This window comes from Pipistrellus hanaki, assembly GCF_964339955.1.
Source record: "Pipistrellus hanaki genome assembly, chromosome: 5".
In the NCBI taxonomy this organism is placed as follows: domain Eukaryota; kingdom Metazoa; phylum Chordata; class Mammalia; order Chiroptera; family Vespertilionidae; genus Pipistrellus; species Pipistrellus hanaki.
Genome location: NC_140507.1, coordinates 19644674 through 19672511, shown reverse-complemented (window position 1 = coordinate 19672511; position 27838 = coordinate 19644674). Strand labels below are relative to the sequence as shown.

General features: G+C 43.7%; 1 protein-coding gene and 2 long non-coding RNA genes across 8 annotated transcripts in view; 2 read left to right on the top strand and 1 right to left on the bottom strand.

The window, feature by feature from the left end:
* On the top strand, positions 1-7049 carry LOC311623711. The gene is made up of 3 exons (XR_014795201.1): positions 1-102; positions 3003-3083; positions 6362-7049. It is a non-coding gene; the product is annotated as an uncharacterized lncRNA (long non-coding RNA).
* A 2990-nt stretch (positions 7050-10039) lies between these two features.
* On the top strand, positions 10040-22775 carry LOC311622826. Its single transcript, XR_014795036.1, has 2 exons — positions 10040-20564; positions 20636-22775. It is a non-coding gene; the product is annotated as an uncharacterized lncRNA (long non-coding RNA).
* The window catches only part of CSNK1A1 (casein kinase 1 alpha 1), a 39089-nt gene continuing 32749 nt past the window's right edge, over positions 21499-27838 (bottom strand). For 4 of the 6 annotated variants that reach the window (XM_084884221.1, XM_084884223.1, XM_084884225.1 and 1 more), the window contains one exon: positions 21499-23950. In XM_084884221.1, coding sequence (XP_084740347.1) covers positions 23943-23950 — 8 coding nt within the window. In that variant the 3' untranslated portion in view covers positions 21499-23942. Of the gene's footprint in view, positions 26075-26781; positions 27164-27838 lie in introns of those variants that run through there. The other 2 variants (XR_014795031.1, XM_084884222.1) reach the window with 2 other exon arrangements.

The window sequence follows — 27838 nt, the reverse complement described above, 5'->3', positions numbered from 1 at the left end:
TCTGTGGGCCCCAGATAAACATTCCTTCCAGCTTGTTCCAGCCGCTGGTTTTCCTCCCCGGTTCCTGCTCCTCTGCTGCTGCTGCTGGGTTATTCCCGCCAGGTCAGCACCCAACAGACTCCGCAGGCAGGAGGCTAAGCTGCTTCCTGCCTGCTGCTGGGAGGGGCAGAGAGGGGAGGGCAGGGAGAAAGCAGCAGAGGCTGGGAGGCCGAAGTCCAGACCCCAGCTGATAAGTAGCCTGGGTCGGTCACTGCCCTGAGAAGGATGTCCTATTGTGCTTCCTTCTTCCTCCGGAGTGTGGCTCTGTCCCTCCTCCAGCGCCAGCTGTAAAATGAGGGAAACAGTACCCGATGTACTGGGACCGATAATGGCAAAGGGATTGTGCTGGGCTGACTAGCGTACACCCCACCATTCACGTTCACCAAGATGGGCGCATGAGTGAAGAGAATAAAGTCTTGGCACATGAGAGCCGTGAAGATGGGGTCCTACGGGATTAGGGCAGGTCCCCGACTGGTGTCTTTATGGGAAATTTGGGCCCCAAGACAAAACACGAGAAACCCACAGAGAGGGCAATGGGACAGCGGAGGCAGAGGCGGGAGACGCGCCGTCACAGGACAAGGGATTCTGGAAGCCACCGGGGCGGGGAGAGCCGAGGAAGAGTTCTCCCCGTGGCTTTTAGAAGGAGCATGGCCCAGCTGACGTCTTGTGTTTGGTCTCCCGGGCTCGGGAGTTGTGTGAGGATAAATACTGTATGTGAACACCCAGCTCGGAAACAAAGACAGAGGTGCCTCTGAGCCTGGGGCGGCCACACAGTGGCCACTCAATTAAGGTGACCTTACACTCAGTAGAAGGTGCCCCACAACTGCGCCTGGTGTGTTAGTCTCTGGCCTGCCCCCTCTTCCATCCCCTTTGCCCTCCTGAGCAGTGGCCTTCCCTACTCCCAGCCCAGGGTGCCTCCCTCCCCTTGGGCACAGAGTCTGCCATAGCCGCTGATCCAGGCCGGGCAGGAGGGTGGATGCCAGACTAGACGTGTGGGGGTGGAGGGTGGACGCCAGTCTCACCCAGGCTGGCTGAGACCAGGCCCGGAAAAGAGCAGTGTCCCACCCGCTGTGTGGAAGACAAACGTGGGCAGGGGCCCTCAGCAGCCGCTGGATTCTAGGCTCCATCCCACCAGGTGCATTTGAAGATCGAACTGGCTGGATAACATGATTTGTGAATCTGGCAGCATACTAAGAAGGGCACTTCAGGAGTGGTACAAAATGGAAGGTTTTTACAGGCAAAAAGGGGGTGGGCCAAAACCAGGATAAGAGTGGATCATTTCAGGCAAAGTCACCTTCCCTGAGGGGCGGGCGGGGGGTTCTCGCAGACAGATTAGCTCACCAGTGCTGACTAGGACATTCAGGCTAATTGGTTTAAAACGCCACTCCCGGGAGAGGTTGAAAGTGTCTTGAAGTTAAGCGTTCCGTTCCGTCCTGGTGGTGCTTAGCAAAAGCGATTCCATTTTGGGTCTGTTGTTTCTATGAACAACTCCCAGCTCCATGAGGGCAGCCGCCAAACCCACTCTGTTCCTCCAGCTCCTGACACAAGCCTGGATTCCTCTGTCTCCGCCGCTCTTTGTCCACCGGACAGCTTCTGTGTTTTTGCTCAACTGTTCTATTCTAGGTGCCAGGTCCCATTCTACGCGCTTAGATAAGTAATGAAAGGCTAACGCCAGATTGCAACAAACTCACACATGTTGTCTTAAAGTCCCATCCCGGTCCCCCAGCTGAAATCTGTTACTGGGCCCCCAGCTGAGGGCAGGTGTCCCAGGGAGGATGCCACACTGCACCCACCCAAATGGCCCAGGAAACGAGTTCTCACTGGAGTTGGCTGTCCTTTCAGTCACCCCGACTCTGTGACCTCGCGGCATGTCCTCAGGAGCCCCCCCATGACATCCACAGCCGGAGACGGGGACTGGACAAGCCTGGAAGGTGGGCTCAGCCCCCATCCCTCAGCCTTCAGTGCAGGAACAATACCTTTGACTGGAAACCGGTCCAGGGGGCTCTGGGGACCTCACTGATAAATCAGCAGGCATAGCTTTTACCTTCCACACCCTGCCCTAGGGCACTCCCAGGGACTGATGTGTCAGGAATTGAGAAATTGAGGGTTGTCACACCTGGGTGTATCCTTAACCCAGTCAGCTTCTCTCCTCTCTCCCTACTTCTCTTTGTCGATAGAACAGCTTCTGTTTTTTGTGGTCAACTGTCCTACTCTTTGCCTTGAATTCGTGTTTCCCAATAGGGTCTACTTGGGGAAGTTAATTTTCCAAACAGACCACCCTAAAGACTGGTGAATCTGCCTATAGATTGGGTCCTCACCCACCGTCCAATGGGCTGCCACCATGGAGGTGGGGTCACCTGGCACACAGGACTGAAGAGGCTGAGGGCGTGGTGGGCAGGCTGAGGCTGGCTTGGACAAGTGCTGCCAACAGTCTTTTTATACCTGCAGAGCCTAGTTCCCTCCCGAGGCTCCCATCGGCCCCAGGAAGGGCCTCTGAACTGCCCCATAGATTCGAGTCAGGATGTGATTTTGGTGCAGTGCAAACCCACCACCCCTTACTCTGTAACCATGGCAGGCATTACCAATCCATCCTAGCACCTGCCCTCCACCCCGTTCACTGAGCTGAGCACCGAATCAGGTAGACTTGGAATCAACAAGGTGCTTCAAGAAGCAGTGGCCAAGAGATTCCAGGTGACATGAAATAAGGAGACAGGATGGGACAAACTCTGGACTTGCCCAAAGGCTCTGGTATGGCCTGAGTCTGAGCACTTCGCTCAAAGCAGAATGTGCAGGCCGGGAGGGGTTAGTGATCCTAGGGGAGGTTCTAACTTGGAGGATATTGGCATGGGCCAGGCTTGGGAGGGTTGGCCCAACCCAAGAGTGATGCTGGGGGTGAGATGCTGACTCACTGGCTCTGGCTTTGAAGTTCATCCCCTGAACTCCTTTTGTCTCTGTCTCTTCAGGGATTCAAACAGGCAGCTTTCCCCACACCTCAGAGGTGCTCCTCAGCCAGCTCACCGAGATCGGCCGTGGGCTTTGAGAAGGTACTAACACATCACCTTGGTGGGGGCCACCCCAAAGGCACAGGGACCAGGGTGTCTGTCTGCAGAGGCACCCAGTATATCAAAGGGGGACCACTATGCATTGGGAAATTGAAGGACTTCTTAATCCTTAATACATTCACGTCATCTGTGCGTCAAGGGCAAGGATGTGCAGGGCTTCCTCAAACTGTTGGATTTATTTTGACAGATGGACATAGGCGTTAAAAAATAATTCACCCACCTGTGGAAGGAGATCGATAACAGAAACGAGGGAAGGGGGCCGGGGATAAGGAAACAGCCGTGGTTAAAAGGCTCCTGACTGAGGAGCTCGGGGCTTAGCTTGTCAGAAACCAGAGCGGTTAGGAGCTGGGAGGACTTGTTTGCTACCTGCGGGCCCCGACCTCACCCCACACAAAGGTGGACTCCAGAGGGGTTCGTCTCCATGGAGAGGAAGAGGCAAAGCTGTTCAGTTGGAGAAAGAAATGGAAGGGAATGTCTTTGTGACCCTGAGGCAGGGAACAATGCATGAAACAAAACTCAGCAAGTATTTGGTTATAACAAAAATTCAGGATTTGAGTTCAAAGAGCACCTGCAGGAAAGGGCCTAGACAAAGAGACTCAGAGATGTACGCACTGTCGAAAGCAGTCAGGGGACTAACACGTAGAATACACCCGAGAACCCAGGAGAAACAGAGAGAAACCCAAGGTGTAGTCTCAAAGAACTCAGCTCAACCTGGTGGGCCCCCTACTGAGCCACAATCTTGCAGTCTCAACCGCATCCCACGCTTAAATGTCAGACAAGATAATGTGCACTGCATTCATCCGATACAAAGGCCTTAAGTTGTGAACGTTTGCAGCTCCTTCCTCAACCACTGGCTCGGCCCTTCCTTCATGAGGCCTTTAGAGATGAGTGGAAGCAGAGAAGACATAGGTCTGGGTCTGGGTCTGGGCCTGGGCCCCGATCTCCCTGCTCCTGTGGGAATGTAGCCCATATCAGGGGAGGAGGGGTAGGAGCACACAGCCCCTCCAGAACTTTCCTGGGCCCACCTCAGCTCCTCCATCATCCCAGCTGTCTCTCTAAGGCCCTGGCAGAGTCAGAGTCAACCCTGTTTCCTCACCTGTAACATGTGGATAAAAATAGTCCCCACCTGTAATAGCTTGCTAGGGCTATTTACAACCAAGGACCATCAACGGAGGGTTCCTTCTGAGGGCTGTGAGGAACAAGGTGTTCTAGTCCTCTCCCATAGCTTCTGGGGCTTTGCTGGTAACCTTTGGTGTTCCTTGTTTTTGTTTTGTTTTGTTTTGTTTTGTTTTTTGTTCCTTGGTTTTTAGACAAGTCACCCAATTTCTGTCTTTATCATCACGTGGCCCCCTCCCCGTGTGTGTGTGTGTGTGTCCTTTTAATAAGAACCACCACAAGTCATTGGGTTGGGACCCACCTTAATAACCTCATCTCAACTTGATCTTTTTGTAAAGACCCTGTTTTCCAAAGACCATCACGGTCACCGGAAATGAGGGTTGGGGCTACATCTTTTTGGAGGACACACAATTCAATCCATAACGCCCCCTCCAGAAATGGTGGATTTTTAAAAAACCTTGTTGATTGATTTGAGAGAGCTAGAGAGAAACATCGATTTGTTGTTCCACTTATTCATTCATTGGTTGCTTTTTGTATGTGCCATGACTGGGAATCCAACCTACTATCATGGTGCATCTAGACGATGCTCCAACTAGCTGAGCTACCTGGCCAGGCAGACATGTTGACTGGATTAAAAGAGCTAATACATGAAGTAATCACTCAACAAATGTTCTTCCTTATCAGTGTTATTCCACTGCGGTGGCTGCCAGCGTGTCCTGTGGGCGAGGTGACTGCCACAGGACAGAGTGACTGTATCCCGGGAATGTGGCCGGTGCTGGCTCCAGAATTTCACTGTCAGGATGAACTTAGGGGTGACAGGGAGTTAGCATGCTCACCTACAGTTCTGAAATCTCACATACGAATCCACAAAGACAGAAATGGTTCTGAAGACACTTCCCGTGTGGCTCTGAAATTCTCAAATGATCCACCCACATCAAATACACTTGCTGTTGTTATCAGTCCTTTGTAGTGGTTTGTAGGAGAGGTGACGGTCATCGCTGGCGGGGGGTGGGGTAAGTGCACCCTGGACACGGCCACCGTGGTGCCACGTCACTGCGGTCAGGCTGAGTCATGAAGTGACGTTGGGATCCTCATAATGTACCCAGGCCCCCTCCATGGGCCTGAGCTTGGTGTGTGGCCGCGTGGGTAAGGACAGCAGCTTTCTGGCGGGGAGGCACTAGACCATTGTAAGTGAGTGGGAGTGGCTCAGACTTCTCCATCTGCAAGAGCAGGTTGAGTCTCAAATTGGTGCCTGCCTTCTGCTGTTAAGCTACTTCTTTACTCAGCACTTTGTGAAGCTCAAGTTCAAAGTCCTGAATGAAAGATCTGATAATGAATCCTCTCCGAGGAGGATACAATGGTTTCTTTATGGTGCTTGTAAAAGGCCCCTATATATGTGTGCTTCCTTATATTTCTTCCGGGTTCCGGTTGCTTTCTGTGCCATTTATAAAAATGTTTTAAAAAGTTGGGGAAATTAGGCCGAAACCGGTTTGGCTCAATGGATAGACTGAAAGGTCCCAGGTTCGATTCCAATCAAGGGCATGTACCTTGGTTGCGGGCACATCCCCGGTAGGGGGTGTGCAAGAGGCAGCTGGTCGATGTTTCTCTCTCATCGGCGTTTCTAGCTCTCTAGCTCTCTCCCTTCCTCTCTGTGAAAAATCAATAAAATATATTAAAAAAAAAAAAAAAATTGGGGAAATTAGCCGAAACCGGTTTGGCTCAGTGGATAGAGCGTCAGCCTGCAGACTGAAAGGTCCTGGGTTCGATTCCGGTCAAGGGCATATACCTTGGTTGCATGCACATCCCCAGTAGGGGGTGTGCAAGAGGCAGCTGATCGATGTTTCTTTCTCATCGATGTTTCTGTCTCTCTATCCCTCTCTTCCTCTCTGTAAAAAATCAATAAAATATATTTTTTTTAAAAGTTGGGGAAATTGAGGCCTGAGCAGGCAGCAAATAGCTGTGGATTGGCAAAGATCCCAAATAAAGACAACTATGGGGGAGTGTCTGGTGGTTTAAGCCATAATAAAAATAACTAGCACTTAGCAAGCATCTACTATTCCTGAGTACCAGACATATGGATCGTGTTCTTTCATCTTCACAGCAATGCCACACAGTCATCCTATAATTATATGTGTGTTTTCCAGATGAAGGAAGGAAATGAAGGGTTAGTGGCTTGCCCAAGGTCACCTTGCCAAGAAGTGGCAGCTGAACAATTTGAACCCAAGCCTGATTCCATGATGCTGGTTTGGCTTTGATGCTGGGCTGTGATGAGGTCCCCAAGGCCGGAGCAAAGCAGCTGAATTTCTTCAGTCCATTCATCCAGGAAAAGCCGGGGCCCAGAGGGCTGAGTGTGGAGTCTCCCATGTCCCTGTTAGGCCTTAAGATGTGGAGAGGAATATATATATAGAAATAAAAAATAAAAAAAACAATTCCTGTGACACAGGACAATATGGGGAAGCCTTGCAGACACAATGCTGGGCAAAAGTCGCCAGACACGAACAACACACATCCCATGTGGTCCCATTTAAGTGAAGTTCTAACGGGGACAAAGCCAGTCCCGTGGTGACAACATCAGGAGAGTAGTTGTCTTTGAGGAAGCCTCCTGCGTGACAGAAACTGCTCACGTCTTGACTTGGGAGGCTCTGACCCAAGTGGACATGCGTGGGAAAGGTCATCAACTTGCACGCTCCAGGTCATAGCTTCTATTGCATCTAGTTTGTACCTTGATTAAATACAAAAAAAGAAACCAGAGGAGATTCAATAAAGAGTGGCGATTGGGAACAAAGGGATAAACTAAGCTTCCTTTCAATAGTAAAAGTGTGGTCCTGGCCAGGTAGCTCAGTTGGTTAGAGTGTCATCCCCATAGGCCAAGGTTGGAGGCTTGATCCAGGGTCAGGGCACTGCAGGAGCACAGCTCCCCAGACGCCAGGTATTAGACAAGACAGGAGACGTCGTAGGCACATACAGAAGAGGCTTTTTTGTAGACTGAATAGCCATTGCTTCTACAGGAGCCATCAGACAAAGCAGTTCTCCAAAGCAGCCCCACAAAGCAGCCTAGCCCAGTTGGCTGGTCAAACAGAAGAGGCTGTGTGCCAGTTGGTGATGCTCGTGCTACGGTAACATAATCAGGTTACATAAGGCTGTGCTTGAGAGTACGTATACTGCTACTACTGAGTCATTGCCCTCGCACATGCGTAGGGCAAAGGGGCCTTTCACCTAATAATACTGCTGTGTCCTCACCTGCATGCATGGGTATGGCCTTGATCATCAGTGTACTCTCATTAGGGTTCCCATAGGCACATACAAGAATTGGCCAGTGAATGCATAAGTGAAACAACAAATCAATGTTTTTTTTCCCCTCTCTCTTTAAAATAGATTTTAAATACTGATTCTTTTTTTTTTTTAAATATATTTTATTGATTTTGTACAGAGAAGAAGGGAGAGAGATAGAGAGTTAGAAACATCGATGAGAGAGAATCATTGATCAGCCGCCACTTGCACACCCCCTACTGGGGATATGCCCGCAACCAAGGTACATGCCCTTGACCGGAACCGAACCCGGGACCCTTCAGTCCCCAAGCTGACGCTCTATCCATTGAGCCAAACCGGTTTTGGCCTTTAAAATTGATTTTAAAAACTTTTAAAATTCATTTATGCATTTCTTCGTTTATCTTTTCAGTGTTCAACAGGCTTTTGTAGAGGGCTTGCTATGTGCCTGGCACCATGCTGCATCCTGGGGATACAGCAGTAAATAATCTGACAAAAACATCTCGTGTCATTGTCCTCCTAGCCAAGATTGAGATTATTGTTACTTTAAAATAATAAGTATACAGTATGCTTGTTGAAGAAAAACAGGGAAAGGGGTGAGGAGTAGGGTGGTTGGAGAAGACCCTGAGAAGGTAACATTTCAGCAAAGATCCTAGCGCTGTGCTCCAGGTCGTCTGCAAGTGCAAATCCCTGCGACAGAAGCTGCCTGTCTCTGGCCAGAGGGAAGCTGTGAGGGGTCAGGGTGGCTGGAGGGTGGTTGAGGGAGAGCCATAGATTGAGATTTAGGAAGTGACAGAGGGTAAAAGAGAGTGTAGAGTGTTCAGACTTGTGCTTTACCAGAGTGAGGTGGAGTTTTGAGTGGAGGGCTCAGTGGATCTGGCTGAGTATTAGTAAAGGGAGAGCGCTGCTGGCTGCCACCCTGGAGAGAGACTGTAGGAAGGCCAGGAAGCCCGGGGCCAGTTCTGGGTTCCCTCACTGCACTGCGTCTCTGCTCTCCCACCTGTGCTTCTCCAGGGGGACCTTGACCTCTAGGCACTGAGAGACAGGAAGGGGCCTTGCTGTCCCCTGTGGAGGCCAACAGGACCGGCTAGAAGAGGGAGAGGAGCAGCCCCCAGCCTCTCTGGACAGGGTGTGCGAAAGCCTTTGGAAAACGCAAAATGCAGACATGGACTGCTTCCTTGTGATCCTCCTGGAGGCTTCCCAAGGAGGCAGAGGTTGCTCGACAAGGCTCCTGGCTGGAGCTGGAGCAGCAGAGGTGAGATGGAGACTGACATCACCCAGGCAGGGCCCCCTCCCCTGCTTCGGGAACTGCTGACCTCACCTCTCCTCCTCCAGGTGGGAGAGGTGCAGAGCACCCTGTGGGGCGGGACAAAGGGATCCCTCCTATAGCAAGGCTCTTTCTCCCAGGGCCAGGAGGTGTTCTTTCACAGGGAAGTCTGGACTGAAGGGAGGAACTCTGCATTTGCAGGCCTGGCTCTCCCATTGCCTGCCTGCCCGCCCTGTGGCTTGTGGACATCAAGCTGTGACTGAGCAGAAATTCCATCTCTTGAACGTGACCCTTCCTCCTTTCTGTCCATCCACTCCTTTCCTTAATCATTAAACCCTAGGACATCAGAGTCAGGTCAGCATCAAATCATCTTAAGAACAAAGCCTCCGGTCTGTTGACCACAGAAACAGAGCTGTGGTCAAACTAAAAAATATAAATATATATATATATATATATATATATATATATATATATATATAATTGATTTTACACAGAGAGGAATTGAGAGGGACAGAGAGTTAGAAACGTCGATGAGAGAGAAACATCGACCAGCTGCCTCTTGCACGCCCCCCCCTCCCCACTGGGGATGTGCCCACAACCAAGGTACATGCCCTTGACTGGAATTGAACCCAGGACCTTTCAGCCCCCAGGCCGACACTCTATCTACTGAGCCAAACCAGCTAGGGGTAACAATAACTTCTTGACTTCAGTCGTGTTTCGGCCCAAGGCCCATGAAAGTGGAACAATCCTACGTACCACACCCCCATGAAACCAGACGGAACACGGCCCTGGCTGACATGAGACCTGATCTACTGCTCCCTACTCTGGCCCGGTGTAGGCAGTTAGACTTGAGCTAGGATGATGGGCCAGGTACAGAAGATCACCAGGGTGGAAAGCCCAAAGTGTCTAGCAATGGACAATCAATTGTAGGGGGAACCTCACCTCTGGGGTGACTCTCCCTCCCCTAGCATATCCCTGGTTGTGGGGTTTGGACCCCCTGACATGTCCTCCATAGAGATAACATCTAGGCCTCAGTTGAATTTCAGCTCCAGGCCCAAATACTCAACAAAATCAGACTCGGGACCAGCTGCATCGAATCAAGACCCCCTGCTCTGGTGCTGGCCAATCAATCAGTGGAGCCCACAACCCTGAAAGGACACACCTGGAAAACTGCTGAGTATTCTATTGAGATCTTCCCCCGGGGCCTCCCCTAAACTCTCCGCCCTTCAAACCCTTACGGGAGGACCAGGTGTGCTCTCCCTGCAAGCCTTTCCCTTCGCCCTTCCCTTCACCCCTCCCCGCCCCAGGCACTTACCATTAGCTCCCTCACTCCTGAGCCCCAAGGGCCCTCTTTTACCTCTATAGCTTGTTTCCTAAGTCCATTTCTTTTAGGAATTATTTTTCTACCTTTATGATTTACCAAATAAATGTTCTTTTACAGTTTGAGTCTTGGCTCTGAATTCTTTTCTAGCCAGAACCCAAGTACCAAGGTTGCTGAACCCAGTTTTGGTCTGACCCCCCTGGTCAGACACCTGGTGCCGGTTCACCGCCTCCAACAGCCCCAGCCAATCAGTAGAGCCCATGACCCCAACTCCTTTAACGATTTAGCGGTCTTTTCCCCTATGTAGTGCATCTTCTGGAAGCCATCAGGGAACCAGGTCTTTTAGTCTGGCTTACCTGTGACTCCAGGCTTTGCACCACTTTCTCAACTAATAAACTACTTTCTTTGCTACAAACTCCTGTTTGAGTATGATTGGGCTTTGATGTATCAGGTGAATGGAGCGCCTTAGTCCGGTAACCAAGCTCCCATTCTGGGCTCTTCTCCCTCCTGCAAAATATAGGGCCTGGCCAGAGTCCCCAGTGACTTTTATATATATTATTGATTTTTTTACAGAGAGGGAGAGAGAGGGAAAGAGAGCTAGAAACATCCATGAGAGAGAATCATCAATCAGCTGCCTCCTACACACCCCCCTTAGGGATGTACCCGCAACCAAGATACATGCCGTTGACCGGAATCGAACTTGGGACCCTCCAGTCCACAGGCCGACGTTCTATCCACTGAGCCAAACCGGTTTTGGCTCCAGTGACTTTTTCTTTCATTTTACAACCATATCCAGAGAGCCCACTGGGATCAGGGCCTAAAGGAAATCGGTCCAGGAGTATCCTAGAGCCAAGCCTAGGGTCAACCACTGGCATCTTTCCTGAAGGGTGAAGGGTAAAGGAGGGTGAGGCTACCTGCTGTGGGTGTGTCCAGGGTAGGCTGTTTTGCCTTGTCTTCATGGTCTATGTCACCTCCCCAAGGAAACAGGCCAACCCTTATATTTAAAGACACAGTAGAGCCCTGCCTTCCAGAGCCCTGAAGTCACCCCTAAACCCTTGCAGACACACTGACAGGCTCCCGGTGGCCTACGATGTAAAAGCCTGTTTCTATCATCTGGCCTTCATGACACACACACACACACACACACACACACACACACACACACACCCTAGTTGAGGCACCGCCCCATCTTTCCCCTTCCCCACCTGCACTCAGCTCTTCAGAATTCTCCTTGGCCTCCTCAACCCTCAGGAGACATCCCTTTCCACCCGCAGCCCTTGCTTTGGCTCTGCCTGGAAAGCCCTCAACTCCACCAGCGAGACGTTTGCAAAGTCCTTTATATTGACCTGTTTTACAAAACATTATTGAATTCCCATAAAAATTTCATGGGGCAAGTGTCATCCCCTCCTTTAGAGCTGAGAAGGTGAGTGATTTGCCTAAAGTCAAAACAGCTAGAGTGTGTGTGGCTGGAAGCCATGCCCAGAGCTCCTTCCACTCCCCCACCCCCCGGAGACTCCAGTGCTGAGATCTTGACCACACACGAGCTTCTCCCAGCTCCTGTCTGCAGGTGGGTCTCTTTGCTCCAATAGACCTGAGTTGTCCGAGGCGAGGCTGGGGCTCTTTCCCCGGTGCCCCCGGGAGCATTTCCCATTGCCCATCTCAGGGCTGAGAACAGGCTCTTCCCCGGGCAGCCACCCCAGGCTGGACTGGTTTTTCCGGGTGGCCCCAGCCTTTTCTCCACGAGGCAGGTAAGGCTAACTGCTGCCCAGGCATGCAGCGCCCATGACTCATCCACAGCAGGGCACCACCCCAGCCGCCCCCTGAGAGCTGGGGAAACCAGCTGGGTGGGTCCAGCTGGCAAAGCAGTTGGCCTGCCCACTTTCCCTACCAGCTCAGACCTCAGCCATGTGGCCCTTGTTAGTCCAACTGGGACGATGATAAACTTAACATTTCAATCCATCAAAATCCACCTAATCTATCATGTTCCCCAAGATCATGAGAAAGATTTCCTAGTGCCTCAAATTCTGGGCAGCGCCTTCCTCTTGGATATTAATACTGGCAGATAATATTAGTCAACAGCTCCCTGTGTGCTTGGCACTCTTCTGAACATAGCAGCTTTCGCCTTCCCCTTGATCCCAGGTAAGAGGATAACACAGAGCAATGTGTATCTAATTGTTCAGATGCAGCAACTGAGTCTCAGGTGGAGAGGCAGCTAACCAGGGTTTCTGTCGGGAACAGAGTGAAGTCTAGCAAACCTCATCTTCTGTCTCCACTAGTATTTCCAAGGCCTCAAGCAAGTTGCCTTCCAGAAGCTCAGAGGATTCTGGCTTTTGTTTCAGATCAAAGGTTAATGCAAGAGGAAGTGACTGATGTACATACACAGCTTTGATGTTATGACTTCATCTTTATTAGAAATGGGAGCCAGCCAAGGAGAGTGAGTCCTGGTGAAACCCGAGATAATGAATGTGGTCAGAAAGAGGCGAGAATCCAAGTAGGTTTAGAGACAAAAGCCAAGTTAATGCCCTGAACGAAAATGCTAACGGAGGTGAATTGGAGCCAACGCCACAATTCTCTAGAGTGGTTTAGTGCAGTGGTCGGCAAACTCATTAGTCAACAGAGCCAAATATCAACAGTACAATGATGGAGATTTCTTTTGAGAGCCAAGTTTTTTAAACTTAAACTTCTTCTAACGCCACTTCTTCAAAATAGACTTGCCCAGGCAGTGGTATTTTGTGGAAGAGCCACACTCAAGGGGCCAAAGAGCCGCATGTGGCTCACAAGCTGCAGTTTGCTGAACACGGGACTAGTAAATGGGATAGAGCCAGCTAATTCCCTATGCTGTGTCAGAGCTGATTGTGACTCAAAAGCTGACACCGAAAGTTTTCAGGAGGAGAATGTTCTCAGAGGCCACGTCTTGGTGGATGCTGTTTTTGAGAGCCACACCATCATTTCAGACAGCTGCTTTGATTTGCTAATTACACAGGGTGAGTCTTTATCCCACAGAGAGAGTCAACTAGGAGAGAGGTGGTTCGAGTGGGAGACAGAAAACAATCCTGCTTTTCAGCTCTAGGGAGTTTCTGGCACCAGATCCAGAGATTTAAACCTGGAAAGAGAAAGATAGAAACGGAAGAAGAATCCCAGGGACTCCAGGAGGGTTTAAGTCCCTGAGGGCTGAAGGCAGCCGGGGCCCTAGAAGCTTCTACTCTCTGGGGCCTCCAGCCAGTGGGCGTATGGTAAAGCTGCTCCACCTGGTTCTAGAAGCTCCTTCAGGGAAGCAGCCTTAGAGAAAAGAGGTCATGGCACAGCACTGGAGAGAGCTCTAATGGAGTTGCTCACTGATATTCGATCAAAGCACTCTGATTTTTGGCGTCTATAGCATACCCAGGAGATACTGCGGCTTTGGTTCCAGACCACCGCAGCATCGGGAGGATGGTCAGCTTAGTTTGGAGGAAGAGAATGGAAGTTGTCAGATTAGGCCTGCAACACACTGACGACCCTTTGAAAACTTTCTTCAACACGACATATACATACACATGCCCAGGATCAGGCATTGACAAAATTCCTTTTACAGCAGGGAGAAGATTACAATTCTGTATTCAGGAAGCTGAATCTGGAGAGTATGTTGGAGCCATTTAAAAGTTTTGAGTCTAAAATCAGCATGTAAGAATTTATTTTGTTTTACTTTTTGCATAGGTCCAAGATAGATGTGGCCTGGCAACAGACCTTGAAAAGAAATAATGAAGGACTTTAATTGACCGCAAACCCAATGACTCAACAGCTCACTGGTGTGTGTGGAAAGAAGGCTAATGCTATTCTAGTCTGCATTACTATGCAACAGCAGCTTTCCGGGTCACCTTTTTGTGCTGGGCTCTGTGAACACAAGGGAAAAAAGAAGCTATGGCTTCTGCCCTAAAAGACTCCTCTTCCAGCAGGGGAGACAGGCTTTCCTTCCGAATTCTTTTGCCGAAATAGAACTGTAGCCGCCACCTCCCCCCAGCGGCAAGCAGCTGTTGGTCATTTATGGGAAAGTGGCAAGGCTAAGCCCTCAGCAAACAGGCAGGTTATTTCTTGCTGTGTTTACACATTTCCTAGCAACGAGAATGCATGGCTTGCTTTCCTGTGTGACAAGTCCCAAGGAGAGGCGTGCCAGAGAGCCATCAGGGTTAAACTCCAGGCTCTGCCTTCCTGGATCTGGCCTGCGTACTCGCCAGTTCCAACAGCAGGCCCCCGACACACCCAACTTTCTCTACAACGGCACTTGCAAACAGTCCGTGACCAAGAAGGTTAGAACTTCCTAAATACTTGTCCTTTTCCCTATATTGATGAGGGTTCGTGGCAGATACATTTTAGGTCTGGCCAATGGTTGTTGGGGGGGGGAAAAAAAAAGATACACATCACTCCTGCCGAGGCAGTTGATTGCTGGTGTGCCTCCAGATCGAAGGAGAAATGCATTTTCCATAAAGTCACTATTCTAGAATTTGTCCACGCCCGCAATTAGCACGAAGTACCTTGACTAATACAGCTTCTCCCTCCACCTCCGGCTGACTTTCTGCTGGCCCTCTTTTGTAACTGCTCCCCATCCTTCCTCAGTAATGCATCCTTCTTTATCCTCGTATGCCCCAGAGCTTTGTGTTCAACCTTCTTCACATCGAGCAAAACTGAGCCTGGAAACACTCCCTCCTAGTTCCAACTGTCGCCCTTGTACTGACAATTCTCCATTCTACTACAGCTCTCTCACGCAGGGCACTTCTGACCCCAGCCTGTTATTAAAAAGTGTGAGGCTTCCCAGGATTTAGAGGAGTTGATAGAAAATGAAGTCCTTGGGTTATGTAAGCCAGACTTTTCTCCTAAACCATTTTTTTTTTAAAGTTTGCAACTTACAGGGATTCTAACAATCACTTAAAAAGTAATTCTAACTCAAGTTCTGAGAGTTACAAACCAGGACAAGGAACTTTGTAATCGAGCCAGTGGAGTGCTGGGGTGGGAGTGGGCGGGCAGCCCTGGTTATATAGGGTTTCCCATTCCCCACCACAGCTACTTTGAGTTAACATGTCACCAGGTGTGGAATGGGGCAGGGATGTTTCAGCCTTCCACTGTCTGGGGCAAACATTTTGACGTATATGGTTTTTTTCTGACCACTCAACCAGCAGCATGGTGACAATCTAGTGATTATTCTCTTTTTATAGATGAGGAAACTGAAATAGATCTTTACACTTAGGTCTTTTGCCAGTTCATTTTGGCCCGTTTCTCACTTCAGGGCTGATTCTGCAGGTCTGGAGCAGGGCAGAGAATTTGCATTTCTAACAAGTCCCCAGCTGCTGCTGGTCCGGGAACTAAGGATAACTGCCCTGGGCTTGGAGTAGTTTAGTGACAAAAGGGCATCAGCTGGGTTCAGTCCTAGCCCTGCCACTAATCAGCTGTGACCTTGAAGAGGATATTTCATAGGCAGATCAGAGAGAGCTTCAAAATGCAATGACCTTTGTTTACTTTCCATGCATTGCTATTTTCTTGCTTATCCATCTTAGCTTGTTATCACTCTGTATATCTTGAGACAAAAGGCATAGCGTTGGCTATATCTATACTTTGAAAGCTGCAAAATCTTATCAAGGCTCCTGACAATGCACACTTGAGTAAAATTAATGTCTGGAATTTCCCTTCCTCATGCCCAGTTATAAATATAGCACATTTCCTGCTAAAGATAGAAATCAAAGATGGACAAGTGGCATTTAAAACATTAGAATATATTTAGACCAGAGGAGATTATCAGCCTTAGCATCCAACAGACTTGCTTCAATGTGATTGAGCCCAAGGAGTCCTCACCACAAATTTGAGGCTGTTCTTACTCTATCCACCTCCTCTGTCCCCATTTACCTCATGATCATTCAGATCTACTTGTAAACCAATAACAATGTCTTTAGATAGATGTGGCTGGCTGAGACTTTTCCTCTTACTCTAAACTTGACTCAGGACAATCTCGTCATCTGACAGATGTGAACCTCTAGCACTCACCACCTGTATCACTCATCTTGGCTCTATTACACTATTCACGTGGATGTGTTTTGCTATACCATTCTTCCAAGATTAGTTTCTTCAGGGTGAGTCTACTTGGCCTCATAAAATCATACTCATCCTTCAAGATGTAATTCTGAGATTATCTTCTCTGGTCTCTATCTGCTCCACAAGTATTGCATTTATCTTGGTAAACATCCCATATTGCATATATCCCTGGGAGTAGCAGTTTCTGGCACTTGAGACTCAGTAAATGCTCCTTAATCAGTCATCTATTTGAAGTAAAATTAATCCCTATCATTGTTTGTGTAGAACTTGCACTTTTGTATAATAGGCTAAAAAAATCCATGCTGTCACAAAATTCAAGATAAAGCAGCAGTTCTTCACTAGTTGACAGGGACAGCGGGGTAAAGAATGCTAAAAATTGTTGAAAGTATTTTCAGATTTTTTTTTTTTTGACACACACACACACACACACACACAATCCAGAGACTAATTTATGTTTTTGTCTACATCTATACTACCACTCTTAACAGAGCTGCATGCTAGCACAGTGCAAACCAGTCTTGCAATTAAAAAAAATATTTACTTAGCAACTGCTGAAAGCAGTTTCTAAAAATATTCATCTCCCCCCTTTCTTCCAATCCTAAATGTCTAACGTAGCACTTTATCACCACTATGACTTGTGCCACTGTCCATTGGCAGAGAACCAATGGACGGCTGCCTGACATCCCAGGAATTGTTTCCAATGCTTATTCAAACTATTTCATTTCTTTGAATCAGTAACATTACTGACTTAATATGGCAATGTTAAGAAAGCCTACATTTTTTTTTTGCCCAGATATTCTACTCCATAAATGACATTATCAGGACAGTAAAGTACTTTAGTACTTGGGGGGAGAGAAGCCCCTTTCAGTAAATACCAGTATATTAGAATAGCCTATACGTAAAATCCTAGTTACATGGAAATGCTCCAAACATGGGAATAAAATATTCACAATTGCAAGCAAAACTTAATCAAATTTACCTAGAATACAAATTTTACTAATGCATCCTATTCTTGAATATCATAATGTATCTTAAATTCACCTCATATTAAAAAATTTTCGTTACCTGATTTAAAAACAAACAAACGTACTTTCAGTTTTTATTAAGACTGTAGTAGCAAACTGGCTTTTTTTTTTTTTTTTTTTTTGCTATCAATACACAGCTGAGATACTTTGTGATAAATAGGTAAAGGTTGGCTGACAAATGCAATATAACAATGCTCTGGCTTAATGGTGTCACTAAAAATGTTTTAAAAAATGTGCACAGTACTATTTGGCCCTGGTGAAGGCCCTGGTTGTGGGAACCTTAACACACCTGTACATCTTTTTGGGCTTTACTTTCACCAACTGATCTCCAAAAGGCCCAAGAAAACAAGATCTAGCATTTAGTCCTAAGTGTGGACCCTCACAATCATTATTAGTGGAGGACTTATTTCTAAAAACCGTCCCATCACATCATCTTATTTGATATTCATTTAAGATACACAGACATTATCTTTTAAAAGGGCAAAAGTTCTCATTTAAGAAACTAGAGAACTTAAGCACCCCCTCCAATCTTGTGCTTCAGTATACTCGAATGTAAAGTGGGTCCAGACTTACCTCATAGAAGTTGAGGATTAGGTAAATTAATACATGTAAAAAACTCAGAAAAATACCTAGCAGATAGCATTGATATATATCATTCTGTATTTTAAATGGTGATAAAAAATAAAAAGGGGACATCATGGTTTTAACTGTATGAAAACTTAAGGAAATCAAGGTCCAGGCCTGGCTATGAAAAATTTACCAACCCATCTCAGCTTAAGTAGTCCCACGTGTTTCTTGGTTATCTAAAGGGAATGACAAGTTAACCGTTTCTTGCAAGATATAGCAATCTTTAAAATGGGGATGGTCATACTTCCCCACTGAGAATGAGGATAAAAATGTTAATGTCTGAAGTGTTCAGGCCAAGTATTTTTAAGCAAGTAGGCACCTCAATGGTCCTGGCCGGGCAGGTCAGTTGATTAAGAGTGTCATCCTGATGTGCCACAGTTTCAGGTTCACAGGTTAGGGCACACACAAGAATCAACCAATGAATGCATGAATAAGTGGGACAAATTGATGTTTCTCCTTTCTGCCCTAAAAAATCAATAAAATAAAAAATTGTTGAACTCCCTCAACAAGTAATGTGATTGTGTATAGATATTTTTAAGACAATGTATACGTTCTGCTCATCTAAGTTGTACTTGCTTTTAGGTAAATGATTGTCTGATGCATTATTACATTTATTAGCTGACATTCTAAGAGCTTTCCCTTCTCCCCATTTTTTATATCAACACTAGAGGCCTGGTGCACAAATTTGTGCATGGGTGGGGTCCAGTTGGCCGGCCCAGATGGGGGCCAGCGGGGGAGAGGGCCCAGGGTAGTTGGCCAGGCAGCCCTGCCCCAATTGGGGTGTTGGGGGCGGGCCGGGATCAGGGTGGTTGGCTGCTGCAATGCACGTCATAACCACCAGTCGTTCTGGTTTTCTGCCATTCTGGTTGCTGGGCTTTTATGTATATAAATGAGAATTTTGAATTCTCATTCACTGTTACATTACTACCATTATTTGAATAATGTATTTGACGTAGATTTGGTAATAAGAACCCACCAAGTGGTTCCCATGCCCTTTGGACATGCACCATCCTTTTTTGAGATTTCCTTTCTTCCCGGGAACAACAGAAAGTACAAGGTTCATCTTGTACTTTCTCTGCCCTGGGATTAAAGTTAGACATTTCTCCAAGAAGCATGGTTCCTTTCTGTATGTAGAAATTGAGATCTGGATATTAGGTGTACACATTCCTGCTGTAGTTACTACAGGTTTTAGGTCCTCAGTGAACACAGCTGCAAAATAAAACATTTCAAACACAATCCCAAAGTCATGAAAGACAAATTAAGGTCACTACACAGACCCACTCAACAACTGAACACAATACATGATCCTTGCTTTGGATCCTTCAGAGTTTGATACTAAAAAGATTGGATGTCAAACCCATGTCAATATTAAAGTGTCCTGATTTTAGTAATTGAACTAACCACACTAAAAGTATTAGGTGTTTAAAGGGACAAGATCTGTAACCTATTTTCAAATGGTTAAAAATTACAGAACAAATGAGATAAAATGTTAAACAGCCTAAGGGAGAATCACTGTCCTATTCTTGCATTTTAATATCAAAATTAAGTTACAAAAAGCTTAAAAGCAATTTGTAAACTAAAGGATTACAAACCACTGAGATGGCCTAGTATGAAGCTTATTTGTTTTGTGAAAGTTTGATAATTTATTTAGTAGATTAATGGGGCAATTTATTCTTTCTTCAGAGACAAAAGCTTTTATCTTAACCGAGGATAAAGTTAAAACAATTTATATTAATATTTAAAATGGTATCAAAAGAAACTTTTACATTTTACTGTGGGCAGTTTTTGCGAGTAACTGGAAGTAGTTCCATATAGCTGCTCAATTTCAGCCTAATAGGGAATGATCCTTTAAAACTTCCCCCAGATAACTGAAGTTGGAGAACTGATATTTGGAACTGAAACAGACACAAACCCCTTTTAAACCCTACTATGATTCTTGTCACCTTCAGCAAAGGTGATGATTCAGTCTTTTTCACGATTTTGATAGAATAAGGCATAAGCTGCAGATTCCGTCTTTTCACTACCAATGGATGAGCCAATCCTCTTCGTTTTTGTCTGAATTTCCTTCCAAAGGGCACTTCCAATTTTGTCCATCTCTTTAATGGCCCTGCAGTTATTTTATTATCTTCCTGACATTCTCAGTCCTATCCTTAGCTCAGATTTTTCATCTGCTGCTCTCACCTCTGTCTAGATTTCTAACCTACTCTTTCCAAAAGCCTTGAACAACTTCAAGACTGAGTTGGCTGTCCTTGCTAGGTGCTCCAATACTTCCTCCTTTGCAATGTTTATACTGTGGTATAAAATTGCTCTTTTCTACACCGTGAACTGTTAGGATGGGATTATTTTGATCACTTCTGACTTCCAGCTCCAGACAGCCCAAAGCAGTTCAGTTCATTTCTTCAAACTCTTCTGCATATATTTACCTATGAAAAAGTACATGCTTGGGAGTGATAAATGACTAAGTAAAACAGAAAATCCTAAATTTAAATAACTATAACACACACTCTGGGTGGCCACCTCACTATGAAGAATGTGGACCTACTGGTCTAATAAGACTTTCTCCACATCCATTTTATTCTTCCATTCATTCAGAAATCACTCAATGTGTCAGATGCTCTGACTCAGATCTTGGGGTAGTACGGACACCAATTAACTCATCATGCTCCCAATACTTAAAGTAACCAATATTACAAACGTTTCTTCATTATTTTGATTGTACATTAGAGATAGCAGGAGTACCTCAAAAAACCTCTTCAAGTGATCTGGTTAGACAAAAATAAAAGGTAGACTGAACCCATTCACCCCACCAGGCTGGAAAGGAGCACTGAACCCATTCACCTCACTGGGCTAGAAGGAGCACTGAATCCATTCACTCCACTGGGCTGGAAAGGAGCAGAGACCAAACCAAAAAAACTAAGTGGGAATTCTCAGGTCTCTTAAACTTGCTGAGTCTGTAGTACCACAGAATTCCAGTCACTGTGGGTCCACAGTGTCAATCAAAATAAAAGGCATTTGATCAACAACTTGAAATGTGTCTTACAGTTACTCTAATAGCTGATACTGCTAATTTTCATTATATTTTTGCATATACAGTAACCTCATTTCAGAAAACAATCATTTTACTTCAATTACATACTGGTTAATGATTAAATACAGAATGCATAGCCTGATTAAACTTATACTCGATGCACCACCTCTAGCCTTTCCAGATAAAAAGTAGACTAAAAAGTTTGTCATTGTTAACATATTCTAAGGAGGAAGTGGAAAAATTTGTTTTGGGAGTTAATCCCCAAAATGTTGTGAGCAATAGAAATGTGATTAAAGTAGTCCCATGAGTCTATTTTAAAGGGAGAGCACATCTGAGATGCACCACAGACTGCTATGCTGAAGCGTCTAGGCCGCCCCTTCTTGAAATTCTCAGGGTTCACTCTAGACAAGTTGTCAAGAACTTATTGATAGCTGGTTCAGCAAACATCAGGGAAAACTATTGGCTTGGGTTCTAGAATCCTTGTTTGTTCTTTTATTATAATGAAATTAAGTTTGTAATTGTTACAGTGTACTCTGCTTAAAACACTATATAGTACTGCAAGGACTGGTAGAGATTAAAATATCTCTTAATATTTGTTGATAAAATATAATAAAAGCAACCCCCCAAGATTCTACTTGTAGGCCTTAGGAGCATGAGCACAACCATATGGGGAGGAGATAACCAGTCTCTCCCTTCATATATATTTTTTTATTTTCTTGTTATACCTTCCCAAAACAGAGACATTCAACAGTAGTTAGAATGGCCATCTCCCAACATTAAAAAAAACCTGTACCCCCAAACCCCAATGGGTGAACAAAGTAAATAGTAGTAACCTAGAGTTCAGCTGAGTGAGCCATTGTGGAGCCTTAAGTGGTGAGGTCTTCCAATTTCAGAGTGATGTGTCTTCAACTTGTATCATCATTTTAGTGGAAAAACACAATTTAATTTTGGTGAAATGAGATTCATCTCCCAACAGGATTAGTAAACAGCATTCACTGAGTTTCACATTCTTCTTTTGTGAACTGTGAAGGAAATGAATGGTAGCTAGAAGATCAATGGGATTCCAGCTCCAGCTGTAGATGGAATGACGATATACCAGGACAAAAACACCTATATTTTGATTTACAAAGCTAACAGCAGTTATAAATCTGCAACTTAATTACAGACCAACTACACCACAACCTTTTCAAATGGCAAAAATACAAAAAAGTGTTACAAAAATATTTCAGAAAAAGTGCATAGTCTAAGTGCATAGTAAATAAAAGCACTGAAAAATATCTTGCTAGAGGGAGTTCAGCTTGGAAAAGTTATTACCAAAGCTAAACATTTTTATTTTACACAAGCTATACTCAAAAATAGCTTTATGAGACTGATTTCTGGCTAAAAGTTTCAAAGGGTTTATTAGTCAAGAAACAAACACGTTAACTGACGTGGGTGGATAGAAAAGAAGCGAAGCTGCCTACCCCACAAGTTCATACTCATGATTTCTGCAGTGTGATGGTGCTAATATATCCTTTAATAGCAGAATGTAGTCATCATGGAATTATTGCTAAAGAAGTTTTCAAATAAAAAAGAAATATTAAGCTTGACACAATCTGACCAAACTAGTGTCAATTTACAATTTCAAGATTATTTTACAAAACACATTTTTTACACTATAGGCTCCTGGCAGCATTTTCAGACGAAAGTACTTTTAAATGTATTCTGACATGCTCTAAATGAATAAATTACAGTTAAAAAAAAAAAACACAAAAAAAACCCTGTCAATAAACCTTTCTTTCTTTTAGGTCAGAAAAAGAAGTCTGGCATATAAGATTGAGGGAAGTGCAGAAAAACTACAGAAAATGAGTGGGTTAGGGAGGGTCAGTGATCACATTAATCTCACATGTGATGTTCTCCAAGGTTAAGAATCTGCTCAGAGCCAATTAACAAAAAATTTGAAGAAAAACTTCATTCTGCAGTTAAACCCTTTAATGCTTTTTATTTATTCAGAATCAGTCCCGCTGTTCTTCTGAGGCGCTGGAGTTACAATAACCAAGTCCTAGCAGTGGTAGCACTAGGTATTTGTGCCTGCAAGTCATTAAAAAAAAAAAAAAAAGTTTAATTTGAGTAACAGTTTTATCACTAAACCTAAAATGATTTGCAAAGGGATTTTATGTAACAAGTGGCTTGAAGTAGTCTATTAAAAAATTGGGGAGATTTTGATTTCATAGTGACTCAGCAAGGCATTTTTGTTGTTTAAAAAAAACAACCCTCATTTCCTTACAGAAAGTTTTTAGTTTTTAATGAACTTGTAAACAAAAAAGCTCCCGTTTCAAAATAAAAACAAAATCCCAGATCATATAGATGTTTACAGTGATTACATTTATCTAAGCAACATACATACATATTCAGTTTTAAGATGTTAACTAAATTTCTGTGACAAATATGCTTTTTTTTTTTTTTTAATACCAAGAACATTATAGAGTTAATGCAGAGTCCTAAGGATAATCTAGTAGTCACTAAGTTTTTTTCTTAAGTCTTCACTTTAGATGCTGTTATTTCTAGCACAGGTAAGCAGGCAGTCTTTCATATGCTCAAACACTGGAATCTTTGGTTGCTACCATATCAGCTGGCTTGCAAACAAGAAGCCAACCATTTTAAGAATGTTTTAAGTGAACAACTTGCAAACCCCAGGGGTGGATAAACCCTAAGAATGCACAATTGTGAGCATTTACAACCATCACAACTGTGGCTGAAGACTGTTCATGCCGTTCTTCTGAAATGAGATCTCAAAGCAGTATAGTTCAAAGAAAAAGATTTTAACAAAAAATTGGCATATGCACAATTTCTCCACCAATTTGTGGTGCCAACCATTTAGTTAACTTTTCCACTTGAAAAAATGCAATAGAAAACTGGACACCATGTTTCACTATCTCAGTTAATATTCACAATTACAGCGGCTACAACTCGGGACACAGCATCACCAACGCTGCCCAGAGCCAGTTTATACTGAAATTAAGTTCTTTACACCAAGTAAATGGTTGTCCACAACCACTGGCTAGTGTACATATGAACTAAAATTTCTAGATTTTGGGAGAAACAAATGCTGCTCCGATCATCTGCACTGCTTCTTCTGTTCCTTGATTCATGCTTAGAAACCTGTTCAAAAAAATAAAAAACAGGAATAAAAGGTTAAAATTCCAAGTTAAAAAACAACAACTCTTAAGCCACACCCAAATTAAGGAAATTAGGTAGATCTGAGCCAATGACTGCTTTAGAGTTGTGACTGTTGATTTTTATCTGTTTGAAAATCACGAGCTCTTTTTAAAAACAAAACAGAAAAACAAGAAACATTGTTGTTCCTGATTCTTCTAGATAGGAACAGTGTACAGTGATCCCATTCAGCATACAACCCTCAAGCTAGAGAAATGACTGTAATTCCTATAAGCCTATTTTTTTAAATTTGTGTTTCTAGTACCTAGAACATATGTTTACAACTATTTGTCAAATAGATGAAAAACGGATTGCTCTAACAAATGGAAAGTATAGTTTTAATCATACTATGTGTGAGTAGGATTTTTCTGCACATTATTTCTGATACAAATAAGGAACAATAAGTTTGAATAAATGTATTCAAAGCATAATTATTTGAGTTATTCCACTGAACACAAAACTAATTATGGTTTTTTTTTTAAAGAAACCTCAGATTCTAAAATTTTTTTTAATCTCCATCAGTTGCATTAAAAAGAGAAAAAATCAACATGATATAGAAAAATGTTAGTTACATGCAAACAAGTGGTTAGAATAAGATGGAACTTGGAGACATTGTAGAAAATAGGTTAGGCAAAGTTCTGAAAATTAGGTACAGCGGCAGATTCGGAAATTACCGAAAAATCAGTACAGCGGCCTGGCAAGGTAAAAAAGGCTAGGTTTTGTCTCTGATTTGAAAAAGTAGACAAGCTGCTCTTTTAGTTTTATTTATTGTACCTCTCATGCCTTCCCACCCTGCACACACCTCCCTCTCAGCCACAATTAAACTCTAGGCCAGTGGCCCGCATGTTTGACAGGCTTGCTGGGCTTCCACGTAAAGGCTCGTTACCCTGATAGCCAGCTCTATTTGATCTCCTACTTTCTTAGCACAAACCATGTTTCTGTCAATCACAAACTGCTCCTCTTTTGAAATATTCTCTCACTTGGTAACTAGGAGTTTGTTTTTTATCTGAAGCCAAAAAGTCCTCATTCATTCAATAAATATATTGTGCTAAGCCCCCAGGACAAGATGTCAGTGCTATACTTCCTGTCTCTCCATAGTGCCTAATAGAGGCTAGGAACAGAACAGGTCTTTAGTGCCTATCCCAAGTACTGTTCATAAACCAAATGCCAAAAATAAAAGATAAGGAACTTTCTGAAAATGTACTTTACTACAAGGAATATCATTATCTGGTATATATTATCGATAGGATTAGCAAGGTAAGCCATTACCAAAAAAAAGCTATCAAATCAAACCTGATTTAAAAAATCTGACCACAATCTGTAATCCAATCCCAATTTTAAAATAGAGTATTTTAAAGCAAATTAAAACTATGTATGGATTAGTAAAATAAATGACCTCTTTTGTGATGAGCATTTGATTTAAAGTACTGCAATTATTGTTAAATGCCATAAAAAAACTTTTCACAACTATGAAAATGGTTGGGTTTTCTTTTATCATAGCTTGCTTACATAATTATATGGAATAATTACTATGTTGAATATCCAAACAGCTTTAAATGAAAACCATAGTCACTAACAAACTAAAAAGGAAATGTTACATTGGAGGCAAAATATGAAAAAAACTAGTTTCTTTAACAGGGATAAAAATTATATCTAAGTAATAATTTTATCTGTTCATCTTTTAATCTGATTTGAAGAACTGCTGGGTCAATTAATGATTACAATTGTTAGGGATTGGTTAAAGGCTAGCCTAACAATATTCCTGGTACAATACAGCAGTCAAATCCAGATTTAACTTCAGATTAGCCGGTAGTAGGTGGGACACTCCGGCCAGGGATCAATGTTTCTCCAGTGAATTGTCCTAAGATGTTATTACAGTTTGTTCAGAAAAAAAAATCTCAATAGGAGCATCCAGGAGGTATCCGACATTCCATCTTCAAGTACTAAGCATTCTTTTCCCCAGTGTGCTTGGTTTTGGTCTTGTGGTTAGGTGGCATCGCCAGGCTTCTCAAAGTCCAAGCCCATCTTCACTGCAACAACAGTTAAAATAAAAAACGGGTGTCTTTGTTCCTACAATAAGAGGGGAAAGAAAAGTTAAAACAGGTCTGGAGGGTTAATGTGACAGATTAAAAAATTAATAACTATATTTAAGTTTCTTTCCAAATCTGTGAAAGAAAAAAAGTTTATTTTTATGTAACTAACTAGGAGATTCTATCCCTCAATATGAAAAGTATGTATCTGCTCCCATTTGTGAATTAAATTCAGATGTCCCTGAATATTCTTTTATAGACCCACAAACTAGTTCAAAGGGATTTTTATTAAATTAAGGTAAGGCTTAAAAGTTTATGATGGGCTTTTAAAATTTAAAATCCTTTCACAGTATATAACATTAACTTTAAAAATTTTTTAGATATAATATTCATATTCATCATTATGCAATGTCATTTATATTAATTAACTTTTCCTATAACGTGCTTGTGTGGTTTTCTTTTTTTGGTCACACAGAATCAAGCAGATAGGCAGTATAAAAGTTAAAGAAAAACAAAAAACCTATAGTAACTCTCCCTTCTCCACAGAAAAGCATTATATTAGGAAAGATAAAAGAAAAATATTTTATCTTTATCACTGCAAATAAGATAAATGATAACTTAAGTATACCAGGTATACATCATCCCTAAACTGCATTAAAAAAAACAGACTGATGATCTGATTTCTTGTCTTCCCTGTCACAGAATTCATTCTGCTATAGATTTCTGAGTTTGCAGAATTTTAAAATACCTGTTACAATTGATTCCTTCCCCAAATGGTAGATGGTCTGCATTAAACGCCACTGAATCACAGTGACACTGTATTCTTCTGGGTCTTCTGAACCGCCGTATCATCCAGTTTGACAGGTCCAGCAAGCCTTGAAGATGGGCTTCAAATCATCACAAATCAACTCTTGCACACTCATCTTCATTTCCTGTTCATTTGTGTTAGTTCTCTTCTCTCCAGGCTTATTGTTCCACAGTGAAAAAAGCTGACAAAAATTTCAGCAAGCAGATGCAGCTCCCTTGTACTTCCTTGAACTGAGTGTATTCAGAGCACACCACTCGCTCCAGATATTTCAAGGTCTTCCCCTGTGATTTGGGTTACGTTGCTAAGTGACCAGTCACGTTCCTAGCAGCAATTGGTGAAGTCAGAAAAAGTTAAGCTAGACATAAATGGTACGTGAAGCCCAGTAAATACTGGAAGGTAATTCAAGGAAGACCATAGATATGGTAGGATAATGTGATGGAAAACCATTTTTAATATTTTTTTAATGCCAGCAACTTGACATCCAGGTATTTATGACAAAATTATGCTTAGTACTGATGGCTGGAGTAGTGAACTGACTGATAGATGGGTTAAGGTGATAAGAACAGTAGACTTATGTGAGGATCAACCTTTGATTTACTACCTTCTGAAATTCTCCCATCTCTGCCCTTAACTAAAGAAATGAGCAACTTAATTGGACTGGTAATATCTTGCAAATATTTCCTTCTCCTTTACTTTTTAAATGTCTTGAAAAGTACTTGGAAGTATATTAGAAGTGAATCTTTTCTTTTTCTCTTTAACATGTATAAAAACAATAATTATAATCATGTGATATCTAAGCACTGAAAACTAAAACAGAGCACAGTAGGCATTAGGAGAAACATCTTGTTTCTTATATCATTCTTTTTTTAAAATATATATATTTTATTGATTTTTTTTTTTTACAGAGAGGAAGAGAGAGGCTCAGAGAGTTAGAAACATCGATCAGCTGCCTCCTGCACACTACCTACTGGGTATGTACCTGCAACCAAGGTACAT